Here is a 22,294-nt window from a genome sequence, read left to right as displayed (position 1 = left end):
GTGTAGTGGTTTTGATTGGCCCAAAACATCAGTGAATTGTTTTTAACATCTAGGAGAAAAGTTTATTTTTGCCTTGCATTTATCCTCCAACTCTGTTAGGTAATTAAACACTTCTTGCAACTTTACGCTTGAAGCCTGTTTGCCCTTTTTCGTGCGTCCTCCTGGCAGGGTCCTGTCTCAAACCCACGACAGGTGAGCAGGGCCCTGTCAGACCCAGTGCCCTCAGGAGGTGCTCAGGGCCTGTCACACCCAGTGCCCTCAGGGGTGAGCAGGGTCTGTCACACCCAGTGCCCTCAGGGGTGTTCAGGGTCTGTCACACCCAGTGCCCTCAGGAGGTGCTCAGGGCCTGTCACACCCAGTGCCCTCAGGGGTGTTCAGAGCCTGTCACACCCAGAGCCCTCAGGGGTGTTCAGAGCCCTGCTCGGACCCGGCGCCCTCAACATCGTTCTACAGCTCTGGCTGGGCCGTGCGCTGGCAAACCCAGGGAGCTGCTCTGCAGTGCTGGAACCCGGCTGTCAGCCAGGTCACTGCTCAGGTGGCCAAGGCCCTCTGAATTCATCTCAGCTTTCTCCAATCTGCTGGACGACGAACGCAGAAGCTCAGCTGTACGTGTGTACTAACAGTTAGTACAAGTACTAATTTGTTCTTTATACTCTGCAACATTTGTAGAAATTTAACAGACAGTTAATGCCAAAACACCTTGGTTTTTATTTTCCTATCCTTTTTGAATCAGTTTAAGCTGTAAACAATTTCTTTTTCAATCAAATACTGCCAGCTAGAATTACTTCCATTCATGCATCACTGAAAACAAAAAGGGTATTTTTCCTTAAGTATAGATTTTTCATTTTAAACCATGTCACTTTATACAGAAACCAATAGCTAGATTTGATGCACCCTGATTAGATATGTAAACAGATAACCCCAAAAAACCCCCTCGTCAACAGAACTAATAAGTTGGTTCCTTCATAGAATGGAAATTAAAATCTCTCCTGACTTGAGGTTAACATGGTCAGGAGTACAGAGTGTGGCACATAAATCCATCTAGGAGGTGTATAAATTGCACTGTATTTGAATTAACGAAGTTATGCATAATGAAATGCACAGTTTAAATTCATGCTAGAAAGCATTTTTCAATATGAAGTGGCAGCCGACTGGCAACCATAACAGTTAGGTTCTGCACCATCATTTATGGCATTATAGATAACTATTACATATAGCATACTTAAAAACCCTGAAGGATTGTGTTACTTGAAACATTCTCCAGGCAGTCGTTTGGTTTGAAACGTTGGGAGAAAGACTAAAGAGCTCACCATCTTATACCAACTATGGTACCTTTAACTTCCATGAAGTAGATCAGATATGATGTGTATTTCACAGTAACAAAGTTGCTTAATGCCTTTTCTCCAACAGTAGGATTGTGGTAAATGTTTCTGCCCTCAGATCACCATTGTCCTGGTGGCTTTCCCTTTTCTCAAGTTTGGGTAACTACATTGAGCACTTTTTCTGGTTTTTAACTATTCATCAGTCCTTTCAGTATATCGTCGGAGAGTTCCAGCAGCGGGAGTTCGGGGGACGGGATGTCTAGGGGGGGAAGGTTGGGTATTGGAATGTCCTTTGCCTTCCCAGCAGTTGTTGCAAACTTCTGCCAAGTTGCAGCTGAAGAAGCAGTTTCCGAGTGCTGCTGCAGACCCCACAACTCTGACTTCTCAACAAAGTCAGCATCTACATCCAACTCCTTGTCTACTGGAGATTTTTGGAGTCTAGCTCTTTCTGCTTTTAACTGCTTATTCTCTCTCCTTAATCTCTCATTTTCAGCTACAAGAGATTCTATGAGCCGTTTCAAATCTACAATTTTGGTTGCCTGCTCTTCTATTATTGTTTTGTCATCTTTTGGAGCTTTACTCCCAATACATGCTTCCACTGGCTCCTTTTTTTTCTGAAGCAGAAATAAAAGTGTATCTGGGTCCCTGTCAAAGACACCCTGTGGATGTTTCTCTGTGGAAGAACTGTATTTCTGAGCAACAGGAACCAGTATGTTTTGATCATCAGAGTCTTCAGCAGATGGCTTGTAAGAAGTCTGAAGATGTGCAGCTGCTTCCTTGTCAGCACTCTGCTGCGCTTTCAGCTTTTCCTCCCTCTTTGCCCTTTTCCACCTCTCCTGGATGAGCAGTAACTGTTTCATGTGACTATCCCTTTGTAATTCCAGTGATAGCTGAGCCTGAGTAAGAACAAGATTAAACAATTTAGTTGGTGATCCCTAATCCCACCTAAGTATTCACACACATTAAGTCACATGTGTGTAAATATTTAGATGAATACCATCACTATATGCCCCAGGGCATGCTTTTGTTATTCAGATACTAAATCCAACAGGAAGTGCTCTCTGCTTGTACAGTGCAACAGATACAGATATGTCACCCAAATTTAGCATAACTACTGGTCATTTTGTTTGTGAGTCACTGACCAGGCTGCAACACTTCTGGGCAGAGGCAACCAGAGTTTAACTGACCTATGACCAACACCATGAAGAAAGATATTCACTTGGCATGAACAGCTACACTTTGGCTAAACAATGCAAACTTTTTGTATGCTTCTACGATAGTATCTGTGTAGATATATGAATAATCCCCAAAATGAAGCAGCAAATTGTTCCAAGGCCAGGTATGGTCCCAAATGATTCAGCCATATTTAATGAAGGGGGTGGCATGGTGCTTATTAATTCACAGGAACCACCTGGGTGAACGACCATTTTTCTACAAGAATGACACATTGGAGCAAAGACAGATGTCTGATCTCCAAGGGTTATTTGATTTTATAATATTGGCTAAACTCAAAGCCTTCTGCTACAAAAGTGCTCAGCAGACTACACTACTACATTCACAGATAGACTTGTGCAATGAGTAAGAAAAAGTGTCAGGGCTCTTGTTCTGGAGACACCCCAGTCAGGATGCATTACACCAAAATTACACACTGTATGTAAGATGCTTGGCTTTTTGTCTCAGCAAAATACTAAGTGCCTCACAGATAAACACAACACTAGTTTTATCACCTACTTGAAGATGTCTGGCAGACTGGAGAGCTGGACACCCCTTGGATGGGTTAAGATTTCTCTTGTCCCTGCTCTACATAAACTTGAAAAAACACTCTAGGAAGGCTAATATTACCACACTTGTGAAACTCCTGGCATACTTGCCAAGAGTTCAGAAAATTTTGCAGAGGCTAATGCCCAGAAGGGGTGTGATCAGACACAACAGGACACACGGGCACACCACGGAGCTGTGGCTGGTTCTGGCATCTGCCGTGCTCTGTCTCACCTGCTCCGACTGGGTCAGCTTCATCGCGTCCGTGAGGTACCCTGCGGGACAGAACATCCATCAGCACTCATGGCATGGCTGCAAAACTTGAACGCTTCCAGAAAAGCTAAGAAAAGGCTTCAGACCTGTGTGTTCAATCCCCACATAAAGGCAGCAGTCTAGAGGCAAAGTATTTACCAAGTTACAGGGGCTGGAAACACCTGCTGTTTTTCAGAAGTCTGAAAAAATTACTGTAAGAACTAGTAATACACACTACACCCTTCCCATGGTATCCTGTTGGCTTGGGTTGCTCCAGTTTGTTTTTAGAAGAACAGCAGCAATTTCCAGAAAGTCCCAGAAGAAAAGCTTTCCCATGAAGGGAAGTAACACAGCCAAGGACCAGACTTTTAACATATAAGCACTTCACGACAAAATGTGGCACGTAAAATGCTCTTTCCCATGGCACCACCTGTATTATGAAGTCATGCTTTTAAATTATATTCGTGATGAAAAGTTATGGTCTTTAGTTGCTCACTTTTTTCACCAACTTCCCCTCCAAACCAGAAAACATGCTGGCTTAAGAGTCAGAGCAGCACTTTAGACTGAGCATTTGTTACTGGTGCTGAAAATTACAAGGTATGAGAAATGCTCAACCAAATTTGGAATGATGCAAGATAATGGCATAGAACCATCAGACAAAGGAAAGCAAGAAACATTCAGTGTATTTTCAGGTTTTGTCTTGGTATATGAAGTGAAGGAAAACAAAAAGAAAAGTCTGCATTTTAGGATATAAGTGCAATCCCTCATCACTGTGAGTATTCATAAATACCAAAGAAACTATTAATTTCTCTCTTTATGGGGTTTTCTAGTATTTATGAATGGACAGCAAGAACGCCTGGTATCTAGGTTACCATGTTCAGAGTAGCCACTCACTTTGTCTCCACACAAGCCCTGTCACTGAAAATGTCCTACTTGTTGCATCAATTAAGACCTCCTTTTTCTTCTTCTGCCAAGAAGCTGCCACACTGTCAGAGAGCTGAGGGACTCCAACAAATAATTAAGCAGGACTATTTAAATGGACAGGTAAATGCACAGGATCTCACACAGGAGAGGCTGTCCCTGCAGTGGTGAGGCCTGTGATGCAATCTGCTGTTGTGCTCGAGTTCTGGGCAGCTCATCACCTGTTTTTAGCTGCCTTGATTCAGACATTAGGAAGGCGAAGTTTTGTGAGCAAATATTTGTCCTTTACCAACAGAGAAAGCACTGTCACCTCGGCTATGAAAGCAGTAAAGAAAACACAAAGTATAAAGTGACACTGGCTTAGAGCAGCTACCCAGCTTCAGTCTGTGCATGCCACAAGGTGTTGGCTTCATCTTCAGTCAAGAACTGCCTTCACAGTGATAACCACCCCCAGCCTAAACAACTCTGGAAATGTCTGACTTTAGCTGCTCATATGAGAAAAAAAGTTTTCAAAAGGGTTCTTGATCTGGACTGAAAAACAATCTCACATTTTAAAAACAAAAATTTTGCAAGTAGCTAGACATTCTACTTACACAGAACCATAGAACCACAGAATCTGCTGAGTTGGATGGGACCCACCAGGCCCATTGAGTCCAACTCCTGGCCCTGTGCAGGACACCCCAAGAATCCCATGTGTCCCAGAGTGTTGCCCAAACACTTCTTGAACTCGAGACAGGCTTGGTGCATGGAGCATGCAAATCTAGAAACGGATTTTAACAGTTGAAATGTGAGAAATAACCTACTCACCAGCAGCTTTTTTGTGACAAGAAATTGCTTCTTCATATTTCCCTGCTGCCAACAAGCGGTCTGCTTTTCTGCTTTGCTGGTGAGCCTGAAAATTAACAAAAGAGCGTTATTTCAATGAAGGTTAACAGACAAATAGTTATATCTGTCTTAAAAGTAACCAGTACATCCGAGAAACTTGTACTGATTCCAATTCTCGAGCTTTTAGGCTCAGATCTTCAGTCCCTTCCAAGATTTACAACTGGATTTCCTCTTTAATACTACCTTACAAGAGTTTGTACTGGTAAGAACTGAAGCCTGTTACTGCAGCAAAACTGGTGTGTACACAACAAAATACTTTTAAAGCTGTTCCTCAGAATGTACATGTTCTCCTTTTTAGGCAGGCACTTGCCATAGTCATGTAAGTAGGACATTAGGCCAAAAGAAGTTATGAGAAGTTTTAAGTATTTTGGTCCAATTTAACTGTCAGAATGTGAGGTATTTGAATTGTGTTACATCTTACAGCTGATTTGACATTTTCTGCTGCCCCATGCCCAAGATATTTTGCCTCTTGGGTAAATAAATTGATGGGTTTTATCTGCAGCTCACACCAACTAATGGTAGCAGCACAGCCATAGTTAAAAGTATCAAAGTCACGTTGTTGCTGTACAACAATTAAATCTACACTCGTATTTGTAAACCACTAATGTAAACCACCAACATAGACTAAGGCTGTTGCTGAAAGCAAGAATTTGATTCAAGTATTTGCATATGCTCAGTGAGAAACAGTATTGCATAACCCGCACTGCAACATTCATGAAAGCAAGTATTTTTTGTCACTGCTACAAGACATGAATTTTATGGCCCTCCCTCCAAGACAAGCTGTTTAATGTGAAAGGCTACAAGCACTAGCTGGAGACTGTCAGTAACACACACTGCTCAGGACTGCTTTACTACATGTAGAGCTTGAAGTAAACAGACATCAGGTACTGATACTTACATGGTAATTGTATTAACTTCCATTTAAAATACAAGCTCTGAAATGCATGTCAGTTTGTCATCTTTGTCTTCCAAGTGGAGTTATGCCCTACAGTGTTACAGTAAGTTCAGTTTTCTACCACAAACTTAACAGCTCTGACACCACAGAAGAGAATGACTTGTACAGAAAACACCCGTTTGGGCAACAGTTGCTCTTAAGCAATCCCTGGCAGTTACATCACTCCATGCACACATTTGGCTTTCCAAAAACTGATTCCGTATGCTAATATGGTGTGTTCTTAAAGAACTCAAAACACAACTCCTTGATTATTTACAACAAATATTCTTTGTTATATTCTTCTTCCTCACCTTCATTGAATCCTCAAGAGCATTGTTAGCATTTCCCATTTCTTCTACCCTGAGGCTAAATAATCTCAGGAGAGGAAGTGTTTTCCTATTGGAAAATCATCTATTTTATGGCATTTTTCTATGGACTCCTGTAAATGACATGCTAGAAAGATTAACTTATTTCCCATTGGTATGAACAAACAGTATCAGCACAGATAGAGCCATCTCCTTGGTTATTCCTGGCAGCTTGTCCCATTAAAATTAGCTATGTCATGGACATAAGAACACCTGAGCTAGTTCTTTGCAAAACAATTTTTCAAGAAATTAGTATTGATACAGCTGCTTCTGCAAACTGCATGGGCAAGTCTAAAAAAAAAAAAAAAAGAAAGAGGAAACAGAATAGCCAGAGATAGAAGAGCTAAGAAAGCAATTCAACAAGTCAGGGGATGGGATCTATTTATTAGTTTCTACATACAAGAATTTGAGTCCCATTGTTTTCAAAGGTTATTCTCCTATGTTTTAAACTACTGGAATGTGATCTCACTCAAATCACTTAAGCATATGCAGAACATCTGAGGACATTCAGTTCTTATTTGATTGAGCAATTAAATTATTTCCATTCTCAATTAACTTCTAGTGAAGCTGAAGGGAGTCTGAAGAAGCTGGGCTGAACTGTGAATAACATTAGGAAAACACCAGTCCATAGGTGCTAGCAAAAAGAAAACCTAGGGTCCTCTGATGACAAGGTTACAATGCCTTTCTTGCTCTTACATCAAAATATACATCAGGCCATCTTACTCTGATGCAACAGACTTCCCAATGGAAACAACAGGAGCCACAGCAGAGAAAAAATCAGTTTTAAGCACAGTCCTGTGTGGGAAAACTCGCTGTTTTGCAGTCAGTCACGGGCAAGGAATTCCTCTTTTCCTATCTTTTCCTGCCAGGTTAACAAGGAAATATTTGCTCATTTATTTTAACCCATGAGTGTTTATTTCAAATAGTTGATTGTGGAAGGACCAAGGAATTTCTCCCACTTTCATGGTAGCTTAATTATCAACACACAGTTTGAAGAAATTAGTGGTTCTGTTTCCTAGCAGCAAGTGATGAAGCTGCAACAGAAGCACTTGGATGCTTAATAGTCATTATCATGGATGAGCTTCTACATGTTGTCTACTCTGCTGGTTTATCCTCAGTGCTCAGTTACACTCAGCCATGCAGCTTCCAGCCATTGTTAGCAAATCTATTTTGAACTCAGGGTGGCCTGTGTCCCATTATAAAACTGGCAATGGAAGAACTGGTCCTCTATCACAAAGAAGAAGATTACTCTCAAGTTTATCCCTGGTGTGACGTCATGCTAGACGAAGGTGTTCACACAACAGCTCTGGAACTGCAATGCTGGTTCCCAGCAGATCTAAGCAGGACTGCTTTGACTTTGGTCTTGCTGCTGTGGCCACAGAAACACCTGCTGCTTGACTCTGGTGGGTTTTTAGATCTCTCTTTCCTCTTCCACTTGCAGTGCTGGAAATTAATGTAGGATGGGGTGTAAGAATAATTATAATTTATTAACAAGCTCTGGAACTGAAAAGGGGAAGCAGGCTGACAACTACTTCCAGATGTCCCAATCCTGACTAGCAGGAATTCCCAGTAGGCAAATGGACAGGTGTGACAACTGCATTCTTGTAAAGGGAAGCAGGTGTGAGTGAAGGATGGCCAAGCTAAAAAGCTTCCTCACCTGGCTCCAATATATTTGGTGCTTAAGAGAGTTGTACAAGCCTTACTGTGTGACTTGAAGCACTCTGGACCAACTGTAGAAGGTAAGGGAGACATTTTTCCATGCACTTTCCAACTGTAGTTGAGGTGTTGAGGGATGACATCTACTTTTTGAAGTTTGTACTGCTATTCTAGGGAAATATTCCTATTTGACTTTTTCCACCCAGCTAGCCCAAATCAAACAATCCTCTAGAACAGCAATTAGAGTCTTCTCTTTGCCTACAGCTTTCTTTAATCACATTTTAACACTCCTTCTTTTTGGTTTTGTTTTCCCCATTATAGACTAGACAATGATGTGACTACAGGCTATGAGAAATGAAGTTATAAGGCCCACTTGCCAGATCTAATACTGGTCCCTCAAAAGAAAAAATAACAATGTTAGTTTTCTTTCTAGAGATACTGTACTGTTACAACTTAAAGGACTACCACATTGGGATCCTACCTTAGGCTGGGGGATAAGGAGGGAAAGTTTCTACTTTTCCCCATACAGTTCTACTTGATGGCTAGTTATCATAAAAAGGAGCTAGTTATCATAAACAGGAAAAAACCTGTTTCATCCAATATTTTAATTTTAAAAAGGCTGATGTAGTACTACTCATTTTCCAATAGAGTAGGCCTACTACCCTCTCCTAGCAGCAGCTATTTGCAACAGGGCTCCTACAGCTGAGACAGATAGTCTTGTGTACGTTTTGTTTTTCTCTGTTCCACTAATGGGAACAGCTCTTCACTGGACAAAGCCTTGCACAAGACGTTAAGCTTACAGCCTTCTTTGTATATTACAAGGGACTCTAGAAAATGATGTATTTTAATGTGATTATGGAGCACAAATTACAGTGCTTTATTTAAAATGACAAAGGCAAGACAAGAAAAATTCAGCTGCTAAAATGATGGGGCCTGATGAAAGCTTAACTGCAAAGAAGTTTCTGTTTGTAAATATTTTGAGTGAAACCACTGTTTGATGCTGCTATCATCTACTTTGTTATGGACTGTGCATACCAGTTATTCTTGCCAGAAATGATCAATACCTGTGCTCTCCTACTGTTGAAAACAAAGAAGAAGGGCTTTTTTGAGAGATGAGGGATCTATTTTAGGATTTGTTTCCTTAAGGATACAGGTCTGCTTGCCATTTTGAACAGTCAGAAAGTGCATGCTGTGCTGTTTCTGTATTATCCAGAGGAGTGCTAAGTGTTTTCCATGTGGGTGTTTACAGCAGCAGGCCACAAAGGGTGGGATGAGGTGGTGCACCACTGTTCTTCCCACCCCACACACACTCTGTTAGCTGTACTTACAGAAGCCTCTTTCAAACCCATCCTTACTATGAAACAGTGACTTTAGAAAGGTTTGAATGTGTATGTCCTCATATGCAGTGAGAAAATGGAATAAAGAGAGAATACAAACCCAAAACTTAACCTGAGAGATCCAAGAATGAGCTATAGCCATCCATTTATTAAAAAAAAAAAAGTGCAACCTTGATCAGGTTGACTACAGAAAATGCTTGTATTCACTGGCAGTTACACTAAAAGCAAAAATAATAAAGAGCTGTACCGTAACTTATGCTAAATAATGAGAATATATTTGCAGTAAGAGTGAAGAAATGGTAATGGTGTACCTTTACCACGAGAAGCAAGCCCCCGTTTTTAAATACTTGTATTCTGTAGAGAAAGATGACTAAAGGAGAACCAAAAAATGGCAGAATCCATTGCGGCAGTTCAACCAAGACCACTAGTCACATGTTAGCTCAATTTGCTGTCTTTGAAAGCCTGTATTTAGCAAGGTTGACAGAACAATGACTCCACTGTGCAAATTATAGGTTAGTGTTCCTATAGAGCAAAACAAGTATGTGACACTCTCATGAGAATGTTAACGTTGAGAATACAGACTACTCACTCACTTTGTATTGAATTGTAAACATGTTAAAGTTCAACTAGCATGTAAGCAATAGTATTAGACTTTAAATAAATGGGCAGAGAAGCAACCAGTTGTTTAGGCAGCCCCCATTAATTCACTGAATAGCTCTAATTGACTACGCGTGTGTTCTCAACCTGTTCCAAGTTTCAGATAAAATGGTTAGTCTGAGTTCCTCACCATGCAAATGCAATTAAGAGATCTGGAATGTACCCAACTTGCATTCACTGTTCAGGTTAGGTGGAGTCTTCAAAACCCCATACAGGCAGAGCTGCAGCCCTTTCCCTGATCACCTGCACTTTCATTAAGGTGTGGTATGCTTTCACCTAATGCATAGTCAAATCCACCTCATTCACTTCCTTTTCATCCATTTAGTATGATAAAAGCACTAAATGCTTCAAATTGTTTGTCAGAGCCATTTTCACAGAATGAATTAGGTTGGAAAAGACAGTGAGATTGCATTCAGCCTATGACTGAACACTATCATGTCAAGTAGACTATAGCATTGAGTGTCATGTGCAGTCTTTGCTTATCCAGGGACAGTAGTAGCTCCACCACCTCCGGGAGCATTTTGCATGCCTACAGTTCTCAGCTGCTTTGGCAATGTTCTTATTGTCCCCCATATATAATGTCACACAAGTCTTGCTAACTGGAGGTTACAAGCTAAGTGAGAACCATTTCATTGCCCTGATAATAAACAAAACCCATCTAGGCTTCTGTATGTGGCCCTAAACCACATGGCTCAAGCTGTTACAGCAACTGAGCTACCTCTGAGTAGGAGCATCCAAACCATCACAAAAAATTGTCCAGTAAACAACTTCCAAGAGCAACAATTTCAAAACAAGTGGGGCAGAAAGGCTTCAGCTGTGGCTTCAGTATGCTGTCTCACCAGGCCACTCTGAGATGGCTTCATTTGGGTCTTTTAATTGCTGGTAATGCTTACTCAGAGCTGAACTCTGTGGCTTGATGACAGGCATGTACTGCCAGTGTGACACAGAAGAAAGGCACTGCTGGTAGGTACCCAAACAGCACAGGTACAGTGAGGAAATGATGCTTGTCAGCCACCCATCACTTAGCTAATTATGTTCTTGACTGGGAGCTGCTGCAAGTTGTTTTATGTGCCACAAGGAACAGTTTTGTGTTGTGCTTTTACAGCAGTTATATGCCTGCACACAACATTGTTTAGCTTCTCCAAAGTGGCTATTACTGATCTGGCTGTTCAGCTGAGCATCTGATGCACCTCCTCAGATATGCTGCTGCCTCTGTGGCTTCACACCTTTCAGTTCTCCCACCACTGTGGTAAAAACAAATATCTTCCAGTGATACTTCCCCTTTTGTTACTGTACAAGCTTGTTCTCTCTGATTTGAGTTCAGAATTGAGTGTATCTGCCCTTTTTTTTGTTTCACTTTACACTGGAAGATGAAATATAGCAGCTTTCAGGTTAAGCTTTATTTAAAAATTATCAAGGAAAAAAAGGGGGTTCAGTGGATGTTTCTGTAGATTAACATAATATTCCTGGTTTTCCAATGAAAATAACAGATGTGCAGGTTGGCATTAAGTCACAAACACTAACTTGTGCAGTTTAAATCCTTTGGTCTCTAGTGAACTTTCATAGATGTTTTCTATTTTCTCCGCCTACACTTCCATATTGCATATTTATTCTGTTTGTTATTTTGCCTTTGTGTGGATGTAATATTACCTCACTTTGAAATAATTTGTTAAAGTAAACCATTGATTGGTTTGCACTGAAATGGCTGCTACCAATGGCTTGCAGCATTAATACTAAAAGCTTTCACTATATCAGATTCTTGGAATACACATTTTGTGCAATTCTCACTTCAGCTACTGGTCTGTGCTCTCTGGTTTTCACCAAAACAACAGCTCTTCAAGCTGGGTCCTTTATGTTTCAAGAAACTTAGAGGTGTGACAGATATTCACCAGATTTTGGACTGTGTTTTGTTATAAACCATAATGCTACTATTTTGCAGGAAGAATACAAGGTAGAAGTGGTATGGCTCCTTAGCTACAGGACAAAACTGAGGTGTTAAAGTAGAATCTGCAGAGTTACGAAGTCCTGGGTGTCAACTCTGTTTAATGAGCAATTTCTAGTCTCTTCCTGAGGTTAATACTATTTGACTCATCCTTACGGTGTTACTTCCAAGCTTCTGATAGTCAGCAGTGTGGTTGTGCTTCTTAACTTGTAACTTTTGCTCCTATACCTAAGCTTAAAATTGTGGCAGGATGTGAGACCAAAATTCTTTACCTAAATCAGATGGAAGTAGGAATTGCCTCTATGGCAAGCAGCACAGAGAAGTTCTTAAGCTGCTCTGTAAAAACATGCAGTGTTCATACAAGACTTATCTTCATGCTTTTACAGTAGAACTTTTGATTGTAAAAAGAATGTTGAGATGTTTTTGGTTTTGACTCTAGATTATGTCTGAAAGAAGTAATCAGCTGGGCTAGGTACCTGCTATATGGCTGCCTGCTGGTGCAGAGACTGCACTTATTTCATGCTGGTTTTAAGTTCCATAGCATAACCTAAACATTTTATTTGGATGTTGAAGACCCAGTTTCATAAAGATACAGTATTATTTTAGGGAAATGTATCTTTCAGAAGGTTCAGAAAAACAGCATAATTGAAGCCAGGAGAATACAAGATACAGCATTAAAGTGTTTTTTTTGTGGTCAGATCAGCTGGAAAATCAGGACTGTATCCATACTTTCCAGTAACTAAAACTAGATGCTCCAATCCACAATTAATATATATTTTTTACAAGACAAAGCAACCTTCAGGTACTTTGCTAAATTCTAATGAAAGACATTAACTGATGAAAATCAGTTTTGTAAAAACTGATATGCTGAAAGAGAGAAAATGTCTTGTATTTAAGTCATTGATAGTTCAATAAGACTGATTACTGTATTCAAAATAACTGTGTAGTTTAGGTGTTGGGTGATTTGGAGGGTTTGGTTGCCTTTTTTTTTTTTTTTTTTTGGGTAGCTTTATTTTCCTCACGGGCACCTTTGGAAAAAGCTGCTTTTCCAATCCACAGGAACTAGACTTAGGTGAGAGAAGAAATTTATTGGAAAAGAGGGTGCAATAAGTAACACTGGATAGTATAAAAAACTTAAATAAGCGTTCTTATATTGGAGGTTGGCACCTTCCTTGAATGTTGTCAGTCTGGAGCTCTGCAGCAGAGAGGGGCTACAAACAGAAGAGCTTTGAAAAACTGCTGTTCCTCCTTCTTGTTCATGTCCTTGTAAAAATGCAGGCATATTCTAACCATGGTACTGTACTCATTCAAGCTCTTCTCAATAAGAGTTTCCACGGTGCTTGACACAACCTGAAGGGTCACTTTTCTGTATAAAATGATCCATGACTGTATTGCACAGCAGTTTCAAGAAAAGTTTTTGTATTTCAGGACACTGTAGGACCATATTCACAGGCAATTTCATAATTTTGTGTAAGGAAGTGTGTAAAGCAACTTCTTTTCCTGTATCATCCATTACACAGAAGTGTCTTGACCTTACTGTCAGCCTGGAGCTAGACAGGGATGATAACTGCACACTACTGCTGTGGTCACAAGGTCATAAACCAGGCTTTAGTCACAGTTGTGTCACTCCTACGATCCTTCTAAGTGGTCTCAGCAAGAAACACAACTGACTGGTGATACTGCCAAAAAAGTTGCCACTTTCAGACATTTACTAGTGAACATACAATTATAATTTTCTCTTTAGAATCTTACGCACTAGATCTATATTTTTTAAAGGTTTTTACAGTGTCTGTGAAACAGCTATAGTTTAGCCCTCCTGCATTACCATGCTGTAAGTTTGCCTGACTTTAACCCTATGACAGCAACAGGTTACAAGAGCTTTCCTCCTTCCTGCTGTTCCTTACTTCAATTAATCTTTCAATAGACATACTAAAAAGTGAGACAGCATGATGCTGACATACCCAGAGTGGTTCTGCGCCATTGCAGAACCTACAGATCTAAATAGATGATTTCCTACCAGACTGCCAGCCCTAATTCCATGGGTGGTCTGCAATGACATTTCTAGAAGTCTTTCTGAAACTAAGGAGAGCAATCCAGAAATACCTGACTGACTCAGTAGGCAAGAATCTGTCAGGGCTGACACCATCCTGGTGTAAATAAGCCTTGATTACAAACTAAACTGACACAAGTCTGAGGTTTGCAGGGCAATGTCTAAACAATTTCTGGATCGAACTCATTCCTGGAAGCAATACAGCTGTATTCCCACTGTGCTGCTTCTGGCTAACTGGACTGCTGGACCAAAGCTTGTTTTCTAAGGGAATGCTCTGTGTATCACCACATAGCCAAGATACAGCTTTGCTAAAACCCTCAAGGCAGCAGAGAATTAACTCCTCTTCACCTAGATCTTGCCTATGGGACAGAGACCTGCCAATTTAGGCTGTTTAATATCTGATTAGCTTTTGTGAAGACACGTTTTTCAGATCATCTGCGTTTCAGTTCAGCTTCCTTATAAATTTAGTTTAAACAGAGTAATTGCTGATTTAAGGTTTTAAAATGTTTCACCTTCTGAAATTAAAGGAAGCACTTAGCCATTACTGGGCCCTGGCAAGCCTCTAGAACTCTTGAAACTCTCATGGATATGCCCTGGGTCATCTAGCCGTTTCCTCTAGACGCTTCCTTCCTGAACTTCCCTCGTCCCTTGCTTTCGCAAGGCGGTGTCCCCACGCACCCTGGTATCCAGTCCGGACACGCCACGACTCCCCCCTGGCCGCGCTCCCGGCACGGAGCGGCGCTGCCCTCGGCGGCACCGGCCGAGCGCACCCCCTTCCAGCCCGGGACGGCCCCGGCCCGGGCCCGGGCCCCGCTCCGTCCAGCCACGGCCTGACACGACACCTGAACAGGTGTCGGGGGGCAAAGAAGCGCGGCGAGATCCCCTTTTCCGTTCAGGTCGCGCCTCTCCGCCCGGTGACCCGGGGAAGGAGCCGAGGGGTGTCACCCTCTCCCCGCTGCCCGGGCGGCGGCACAGGCTCGACAGGACGCGCCCCCCTTCCCCTGCACCCCCCGCGCTCACCAGGTTGAGGGGCCCCTCCATCACTTCCATGGGCGGCGGGGGCTGCGGGCACATGGGCGGGCGGCGCTCGCCGCTGCCCCCGGCCCGGCCCGGCGCGTCCCGGGCCCGGCGCGGGTTGTAAACACGGCGGCCGCTTCCGCCCTGCCCGCGAGAGCCGGCCGCCGCCTCGCGAGACTACGGGGCCGCGTCGCCGGGGCAACGGGCGCCGCGCGCCGCCCGGCTGAGGGCAGAGCGGGTGTGTGTGGGGAGCGCAGGGGGAGGGCGGAGCTGGGTCGCCGTTCGGCGAGCGTGTGCCGGTCAGCAGGCGCGGAGGAAAGGAAATATAAAGGAAAACGTCACCTGCCTTGCTGCTTGGAGAAGTTAGGCCCTAAAACGGTGGAGGGGGAAAAAAAAAAAAAAGAAAAGGAGATCTTAGAATCATAGGGTATGCTGAGTTGGAACGGAGCCGTGAGGATCATCGAGTCCAGCTGCTGGCCCTGCACAGGACACCCCAGGAATCACACTCTGTGCCCAAGAGCATTGTCCAAACGCTCCTTGAGCTCTGTCAGGCTTGGTGCCGTGACGACTTCCCTGAGGAGGCTATTCAGTGCCTGGCCACCCTCTGGGGGAAGAGCCTTTCCCTGACATCCAACCAAAGCCTCCCCTAACTCCTCTTCAGCCGTTTCCTCGAGTCAGTCAGTGGCCACGACAGTGAAGACATGAGTGCTTGCCCTTCTGCTTCGCCTCAAGGATGTTGCAGACCGCAATGAGGGCTCCCCTCAGTCTCCTCCAGGCTGAACAAACCAAGTGACCTCAGCTACTCCTTGGAGATCGCTGCTTATGATCTTAATTTAAAGTATTTCAGTGTTGGTGATTGTTCTATAAGGATGATTAGTATTACAGAGAGATTTCTAATGCAAGTTTGCGGCCACGTATGCATATTTATCTCGACTTCAGTATGCTTTTGACAATCTCCCATAAGATCACTGTATAGGAAGTGATGAAGTGTGGTCTAGATAAATGGACACAGAGATGGACTGAAAAGCAGCTGAGCTGCCAGGCTCAGAGGACTGTGATCGGTGGCAGAGTTCCACTGGTATCCAGTGATTAGTGGCCTACCCCAATGTATGATACTGCATCCAATATTATTTAATGCCCTCATCAGTATTACTTAATGCCTTGCACCACTCTCCTGCCTGCTGGGGCTTACTAAGGGGAAGAGCTGTGGGGAAAAGTGCCCCCAGGATGGCACATAGTGGTTCTTAGTGCAACACCAGTTAAATAAGTGCCTTTTATAATTACAGAATCACAGAATGAACTAGGTAGGAAAAACCTTTGAGATCATCAGGTCCAACCTATGACGTAGCACCTCCTCATCAACTAAACCATGGCACTGAGTGCCATGTCCAGTCTTTTTTTAAACACATCCAGGGATGGTGACTCCACCACCTCCCTGGGCAGAAGGTTCCAGTGCCCAATCACTCTTTCAGTGAAGAATTTTTTCCTGATGTCTAAACTAACCTTCCCCTGGCACAGCTTAAGACTGTGTCCTCTTGTTCTGCCAATGGTTGCCTGGGAGAAGAGACTGACCCCCACCTGCAGAGTGACAATGCAGCACAGAGAGGATGTAAAGAAATCACGCATGAAAATATGAATGTCTGGTCAAAACCTTGCCTAGGAATAAGTGACATGGCTCTCAATGAGTAAGAAATAGTTACATTCCAGTTGCATCATATTCTGCACAGTATCAAGTCAGCATCCCCAGGTCTTTAATAAGTGTTGGGAGGATATAATTCAAAATAATGGATGTAAGCCAATATAAGGCTGAAACTGGCATATGAAATTTGATTGTAGTTGTACATGGATGCCAGCAGCTAGCTGCTATACTGTCAGTCTGAAACCTCTAAAGCCCTGCATCCAGCCATCGCCATACAGGAGCTTTAAAACTGGCATGAAGACCAGCATTGGGTAAGTTTAATTGGAATGCTTTAACAAGAGAACTATCTTCCTCACCTCTCGCCTATATTCTTGCTATTTTTCTCTTAGTTCAAGTTACTGTGATGGCTCTTTCTTCCAGAGGATGCTCATTGATGGGAATAGAGCAAAATGTGAGGTAATAAAAAAGGCTCTGCTACTAAACCCTTCTATCCCATGGGAGCTCAAAGAACACTTTAAAAGCAGTAGGTAGAGGCTTAAGGGACAGATACCAAGGGCTGGGGTGAGGGGAGAGTGGGATTCCTAAGTTCCCCTAGCAGAGTCACAAAGCAGTGAAAGTGCCAAGGCTCGCCATGGCTCTTCATCACAGGAATTGCAATATATGGAGACAGGTGACAATGGCAATGATACTAAAAATGCCATATCACCGTGCATGTGCTAAATAGCACAGTAGTGTCAATTCTCCCAGGTAACAAGTGATAGAATAAGAGGAAACAGCCTCAAATTGCACACAGGAAGGTTTAGATTTGATAGGAGGAAAAATTTATTCACTGAAAGGGCTGTCAAGCATTTGGTACAGGCTGCCCAGGGCAATGATGGAATAGCAATACCTGAAAATATTAAAAAAACTTGCAGGTGTGGTACTTAGGGCTTAGTGGTGGACCTGGCAGTGCTGGGTTAATGCTTGGACTTGACGTTTTCCAACCTTAATGATTCTGTGATTAATTATTCAAAATGCACTGTCTTGAGAGAGACCAGCAAAGCAGGGCACTGAAAAGCAAACGAGCTGTTAGACCACCAAACATAGTGAGTGCTGTGGTCCACACAACTCTGTGTTTTGTGAAGACCAGAGAAAAAAAGTGCAGTAGAGGGATTGTGTGTAACTTTGTCAGGTGGAGCAAAGGGTGGCACGAGTTCATAGGAGTGTGGCAAAAACAGATTGTAAGGGGAAAGAAGGCAAGAAAAAAAGGGAAAGAGAAAAGGAGAGAAGGCAGGGCTGAAGGTGAGACACCCAGAAAACAAGAAGTGAAAAACACTAATTAGCAGCAACTAAAGAAAGTCTAGAGTTCCATTTGTGCCCTTTGTAGCAGTGATCCTCAGACATGAGTGGCGTCTGTGGGTCTCTGAGGGAGCCCACATGGCCTGATACGCCATAGCTCTCAGCTATCCCTGTGCTGTAGGGACTAGCTCTGCAACATGGGAGTGCTGCAGGGAGTTTTTCTTCTAACATACGTGGTTAGACAAGATAGTCTCTTCTGGCAAGGAGCTTCCCAAAGACACCTTGCTAGTTCCTATTTTCATTTGCGAGAATTTATCTGTAACTTGGTTTCATTATATATCAGCAAGTCAGATCCCATGTAGTCCAGAGGGGTTTTGTTCTAGAGCCCACTGATTGAATAGGAGATATACAGAACAACTTCACCTAACTTGTTAAAGGGATAGGTCGGCCTGGGTGAAGGAGAAAGGTTGCTTGGCACATCAGTGTCAGTGCTTACACTCAGACATGAGACGATAAAATTGAATTGTTTTATTGCACTGAACCATTTCCCTTCCTCTTAGCTCATGAACGCACACTCATGAAAAAGTGATATTTAGCTGTTATCTGTAGGAGTATAGCACCCATTTTGATCATTCCACTTGGTCACTGTACCTCTTCACAGTGACAAGTCCTTCTCCAATCCTCAGCCCTGTGCAGCCTGGCCTTTTCCTCTCTCTTCTGGTAGTGCTACAAAGGAAAAAGTTTTCCAAAGGTCTTTACATCTGAGCACGAAACTTGGTTGCCCTGTTATTAATGAAGTTATACTGAGTTAATGTGTCACAATTTACTGATTTTCTTGCATCTGTACATCAGATCTTACACACTTAGCTGGCTGATTATCCTTTTCCATACTGCATTAATCCAGAGGCAGATGTTGATGATCTTGCTTAATATTATGTAGGATGAGATTTTAGATACACTGGCAGTTAAATTGCATACTGTCAAGCTGTTATTTCTAGCCACTGTACTAACTTTTTTTTCCCATCTTCGGTGATGGAACTGGAGATTTTAATTAATTCATTTATTTATTCAAACTGTATTTGTGATCTGTTAGTGTATAATTTTTAATTTTGCATAAAATATTTGACTTGTGACAGGTAATTGTATAGCTGGTTTTTGCTGTGTGCTTATCAGTTATCTATCTGTAAGTCATACCAATTCTCTAAAATAGATTATTAGGTCAAACACTTTCTTAGAAATCAGGCAAACTCATTCTGAGAAATGTTTTCCATTACTCCTGCTGCTGGCTCAGGAAAGACAATTTAATTTATTGGGTTTTAAGAGACAGTCAATGTTCATTTCAAGACACATTATCTTCAATGGAAAAAGGAATAAGATGCTGGGCCAATTTGCCACTTGTGGAATGGGAGCTAAAGGGCTGAGACATACTGTATCAACAGAATAAAGGTTTTAGGGGCTTTGTTGTTGAATCAAGCCAGTGTGTTGCAGTGTGCCTGTAGTTCACGTAACTAGCAGTGGTCATTATTGTTTCTCTAGCAAGGCTGGCAGTGACTGTAAGCCCCTCTGGGGACCTGACTGTGCCTCTTCTTATCCAGGGACTGTTAGCAGATGCTTAAATAGGTCATTTTCCTTGGCTTGTGTGCCGATGCTTTGCTTCCTATATCTAAATCTGATAAAAACCTGAAGGCAAGGAGAAGGAAACCTAATAAGATTACTTTTTGAAGTCTCAAGTTTTGTAAACTGCTAGGGCTATGCAGGATTTGCTTCAGAACCATCAGTGTTGCTGTTAGTTGTGCAGTATTCAACTTACTTAGTTTCTAGTGTGATTTTGGTTTTTTTCCCTGGTAGATGGGTAGTAATTTTTGGCTTTGGTAAAATGAAAATATCATTGTGCCCTGGTGCTTCAAGAAGCATCATGTTGCCGTGTCCTGAAGTGGCTGCAGAGGGCAAGTAAAACCTGTAACCTTATCTTTGTTAAATTAGCTTTAATGTAATATATAGTGATGTTGTTGCTACTTCAGAGAATCTAAATTCCTATGGAAGTTTTTTTTGGTGTTTGTTTTTTTTTACACCGAGGATAGTCTTTAGGTATTTTGTGGATTTTTGTCCAAAATACCAAGATCCTGGAGTGCTGGATGTCACATATTCATTCCAGATGGAATGCCAGCCTCCTCTGCACTGGACTGAAAATGGCTATTGTTTTCTACCAGAGTCTACAGAGTTGATCTAAGAGATAAAAAGTTGCCCTCCAGAGAAAACAGAACCATAGTAAATATTCTACTCCATTATCTGCAGACTTATCAATGAACGCAGACTGATTATTTCTTTTCATTACCACCCTTTCTGTGTTTTGCATGTTTTGCTCCTCCCGAGGGACTGCATGGGAATAGCATGTTGACTGTATAAGTTAAGTGTTTGTCTAAAAGAAGAACTATTAAAATGTAATTCTGGGCAGGATGTGCCTGTCAGCAGGAAGCTTCCTAAAATACCCTGTGTTTTAAGGGTGGAATTTTAGAGTAGGAGGGAAGTGTAGAATTGCTATTTACCTGTCTGATGCTGCTTTTGACACACATGATGAGCCAGCTTCATTTGACTGTCACCTCCTTAGGAGGCAGAATTCCTCGGCCCACACTTTGCTTAGCATTGACTACTTCTTTATTTACTCTTTGTGCCTTTGCATTGTATCTGGACTGTGCATTTTCAGTGAAGCTCCAGTTAAAGACAGGCTTCTCAGTCATGGCATTGTAGGAAGGCCCACAGAGCCTCCCACACAGTGCCTTCCTCAAAGAGAGATGGGGATGTCTGTTTCTTTGAAGAAGCACTTTTGAAACAAAAGGGATTCCCCTATGCCTCTGACAATTTTTTTCCCACCACACATGTACAGAGCCATCAAACTCATGGGCCTCCTTCCATTTGTCCAATTTTTCAGAATAATCAGATTTTAGGATTTCCCCCTGGATGTGCTGTGTCTCTTTGGGTTGCCTCTAGGGAATGCCTGAGAGGAGCTTTGGACAAGGCAGTGGATGAAGGAGGGCTTTGACAACCAGGGCGGAAGGAACCTCAGTCAGAGAACTGGGAGTTTCAGGACAGTGAAATCTTGGAGAAGGTGTAAACTAAACTAAAACCTTTTCCAGTTGCCTTTACCTCTTTTGTGTCTATTTGGATTTTCCCTTCTTAAGGTCTTCTGTGACCTTTTTCTTTTCCATGTGGTCAGCAATCAGAACCAAAAGAGTAAGTCATTAAAATGGGCAGAAAACTTGCAATTACAATGCCTTGGCATGAGAATTTTGTCTCTGAAAGAACTTGAGCACAGCTTAGAAATCAGCAACCACAGTTTGGCACTTTTCTTAGCTACCAGAGCAACTGACAGAATTTGAAATCAGTCAGATTTGCAGGGAAGAAAGAGCTGGTGAGTTAAAAAACAAGAACACAACCAAGACCATGTCTGAATAAATTTCCAGTCGTCTGTACATAGACCATTTATTGAGAAAGATAAGAAAAACTAAATTTTCATAATCCTGATTACATGCAGAGGATTGACCCAGATGCATGATTTTAGCTGTATTTATTATATTTAAACACAATGTATGCCTTCACATGTGTTTACTGAAAAGACAAACCACAACCATTTAAATTAAATGCATTTTTAAATATTGCTGTTTAAAAAAGAAACTATTGGATTCCTGCATACTAAGAAGCAATGTATATGGCTGTGGTGCTCTAGAATTAATTAGGTCTCTTATTTTAGTTTTAGAATCAAGAAGATATTTTCTCATTGCTTGGAGAATAAAATAGCTAAATCCTCTGCTTAGATCTGAAAGTAGTTTTGCCCACAGCAATCAAACTAATATTTTCTTTATAGCTCATTCTCTCTGTAAGCTTTATGCTGATTTCATTAGGCTTTAGATCAGGTTCCAAGTAACTAATTATATTTATAGTGTGATTTCTTTGCTCAGAACAAGTAATTTAGGTAAAGGAGTTGGTGGGAATGGTGAAAGGCTAAGTAGTATTCCTTTGCATTGCTTTGTCCAGGTGCAAGATACCAGGAAAACTGTCTTTGTGTTCATAAGCCGTCAGTGTTAAGCTGAGAAGCAACCTTCCTGTTTTCAGTGTTTTGTGAGAGCACAGTGATGAGCAGTTGATATATTGACTTTTTCTTTTTATATTGAGTAGGGCTGATATATTTCTGACATCAAAAGGGGGGGTCAAAAAGAACTGGCTGTCTGAAAGTGATGAGAAATCAAAATGTGAGGATTTCCATGCTTTTCACTCATGCTACAT

At 42.1% G+C, this 22,294-nt stretch overlaps 1 protein-coding gene across 1 annotated transcript; it reads right to left on the bottom strand.

Annotated features, from left to right (window-relative positions):
* Nucleotides 1–688: 688 nt before the first annotated feature.
* NRBF2 (nuclear receptor binding factor 2) lies at nt 689–15,252 on the bottom strand. Its single transcript, XM_085064254.1, has 4 exons — nt 15,100–15,252; nt 5,061–5,145; nt 3,315–3,355; nt 689–2,218 (listed from the first exon to the last, which is right to left on the bottom strand). The coding sequence occupies exons 1-4, from the start codon at nt 15,151–15,153 to the stop codon at nt 1,511–1,513; spliced, it is 888 nt and encodes a 295-aa protein (XP_084920380.1). The 5' UTR covers nt 15,154–15,252; the 3' UTR covers nt 689–1,510.
* Between the last annotated feature and the right edge of the window lie 7,042 nt (nt 15,253–22,294).

Source organism: Lichenostomus cassidix, chromosome 6, assembly GCF_008360975.1.
Source record: "Lichenostomus cassidix isolate B80296 chromosome 6, HeHo_3.0, whole genome shotgun sequence".
Classification (NCBI taxonomy): domain Eukaryota; kingdom Metazoa; phylum Chordata; class Aves; order Passeriformes; family Meliphagidae; genus Lichenostomus; species Lichenostomus cassidix.
This window is presented reverse-complemented; position numbering and strand designations above follow the sequence as displayed.

Excerpts from the sequence above, each read along its gene's own strand:
- NRBF2 (XM_085064254.1), bottom strand. The coding sequence starts at position 15,153 with ATGTGCCCGCAGCCCCCGCCGCCCATGGAAGTGATGGAGGGGCCCCTC. Across the intron at positions 5,146-15,099 it reads TGGAGGGGCCCCTCAACCTG|GCTCACCAGCAAAGCAGAAA; the intron begins GTGAGCGCGGGG and ends GTTAATTTTCAG. Across the intron at positions 3,356-5,060 it reads TTGTCACAAAAAAGCTGCTG|GGTACCTCACGGACGCGATG; the intron begins GTGAGTAGGTTA and ends TCTGTCCCGCAG.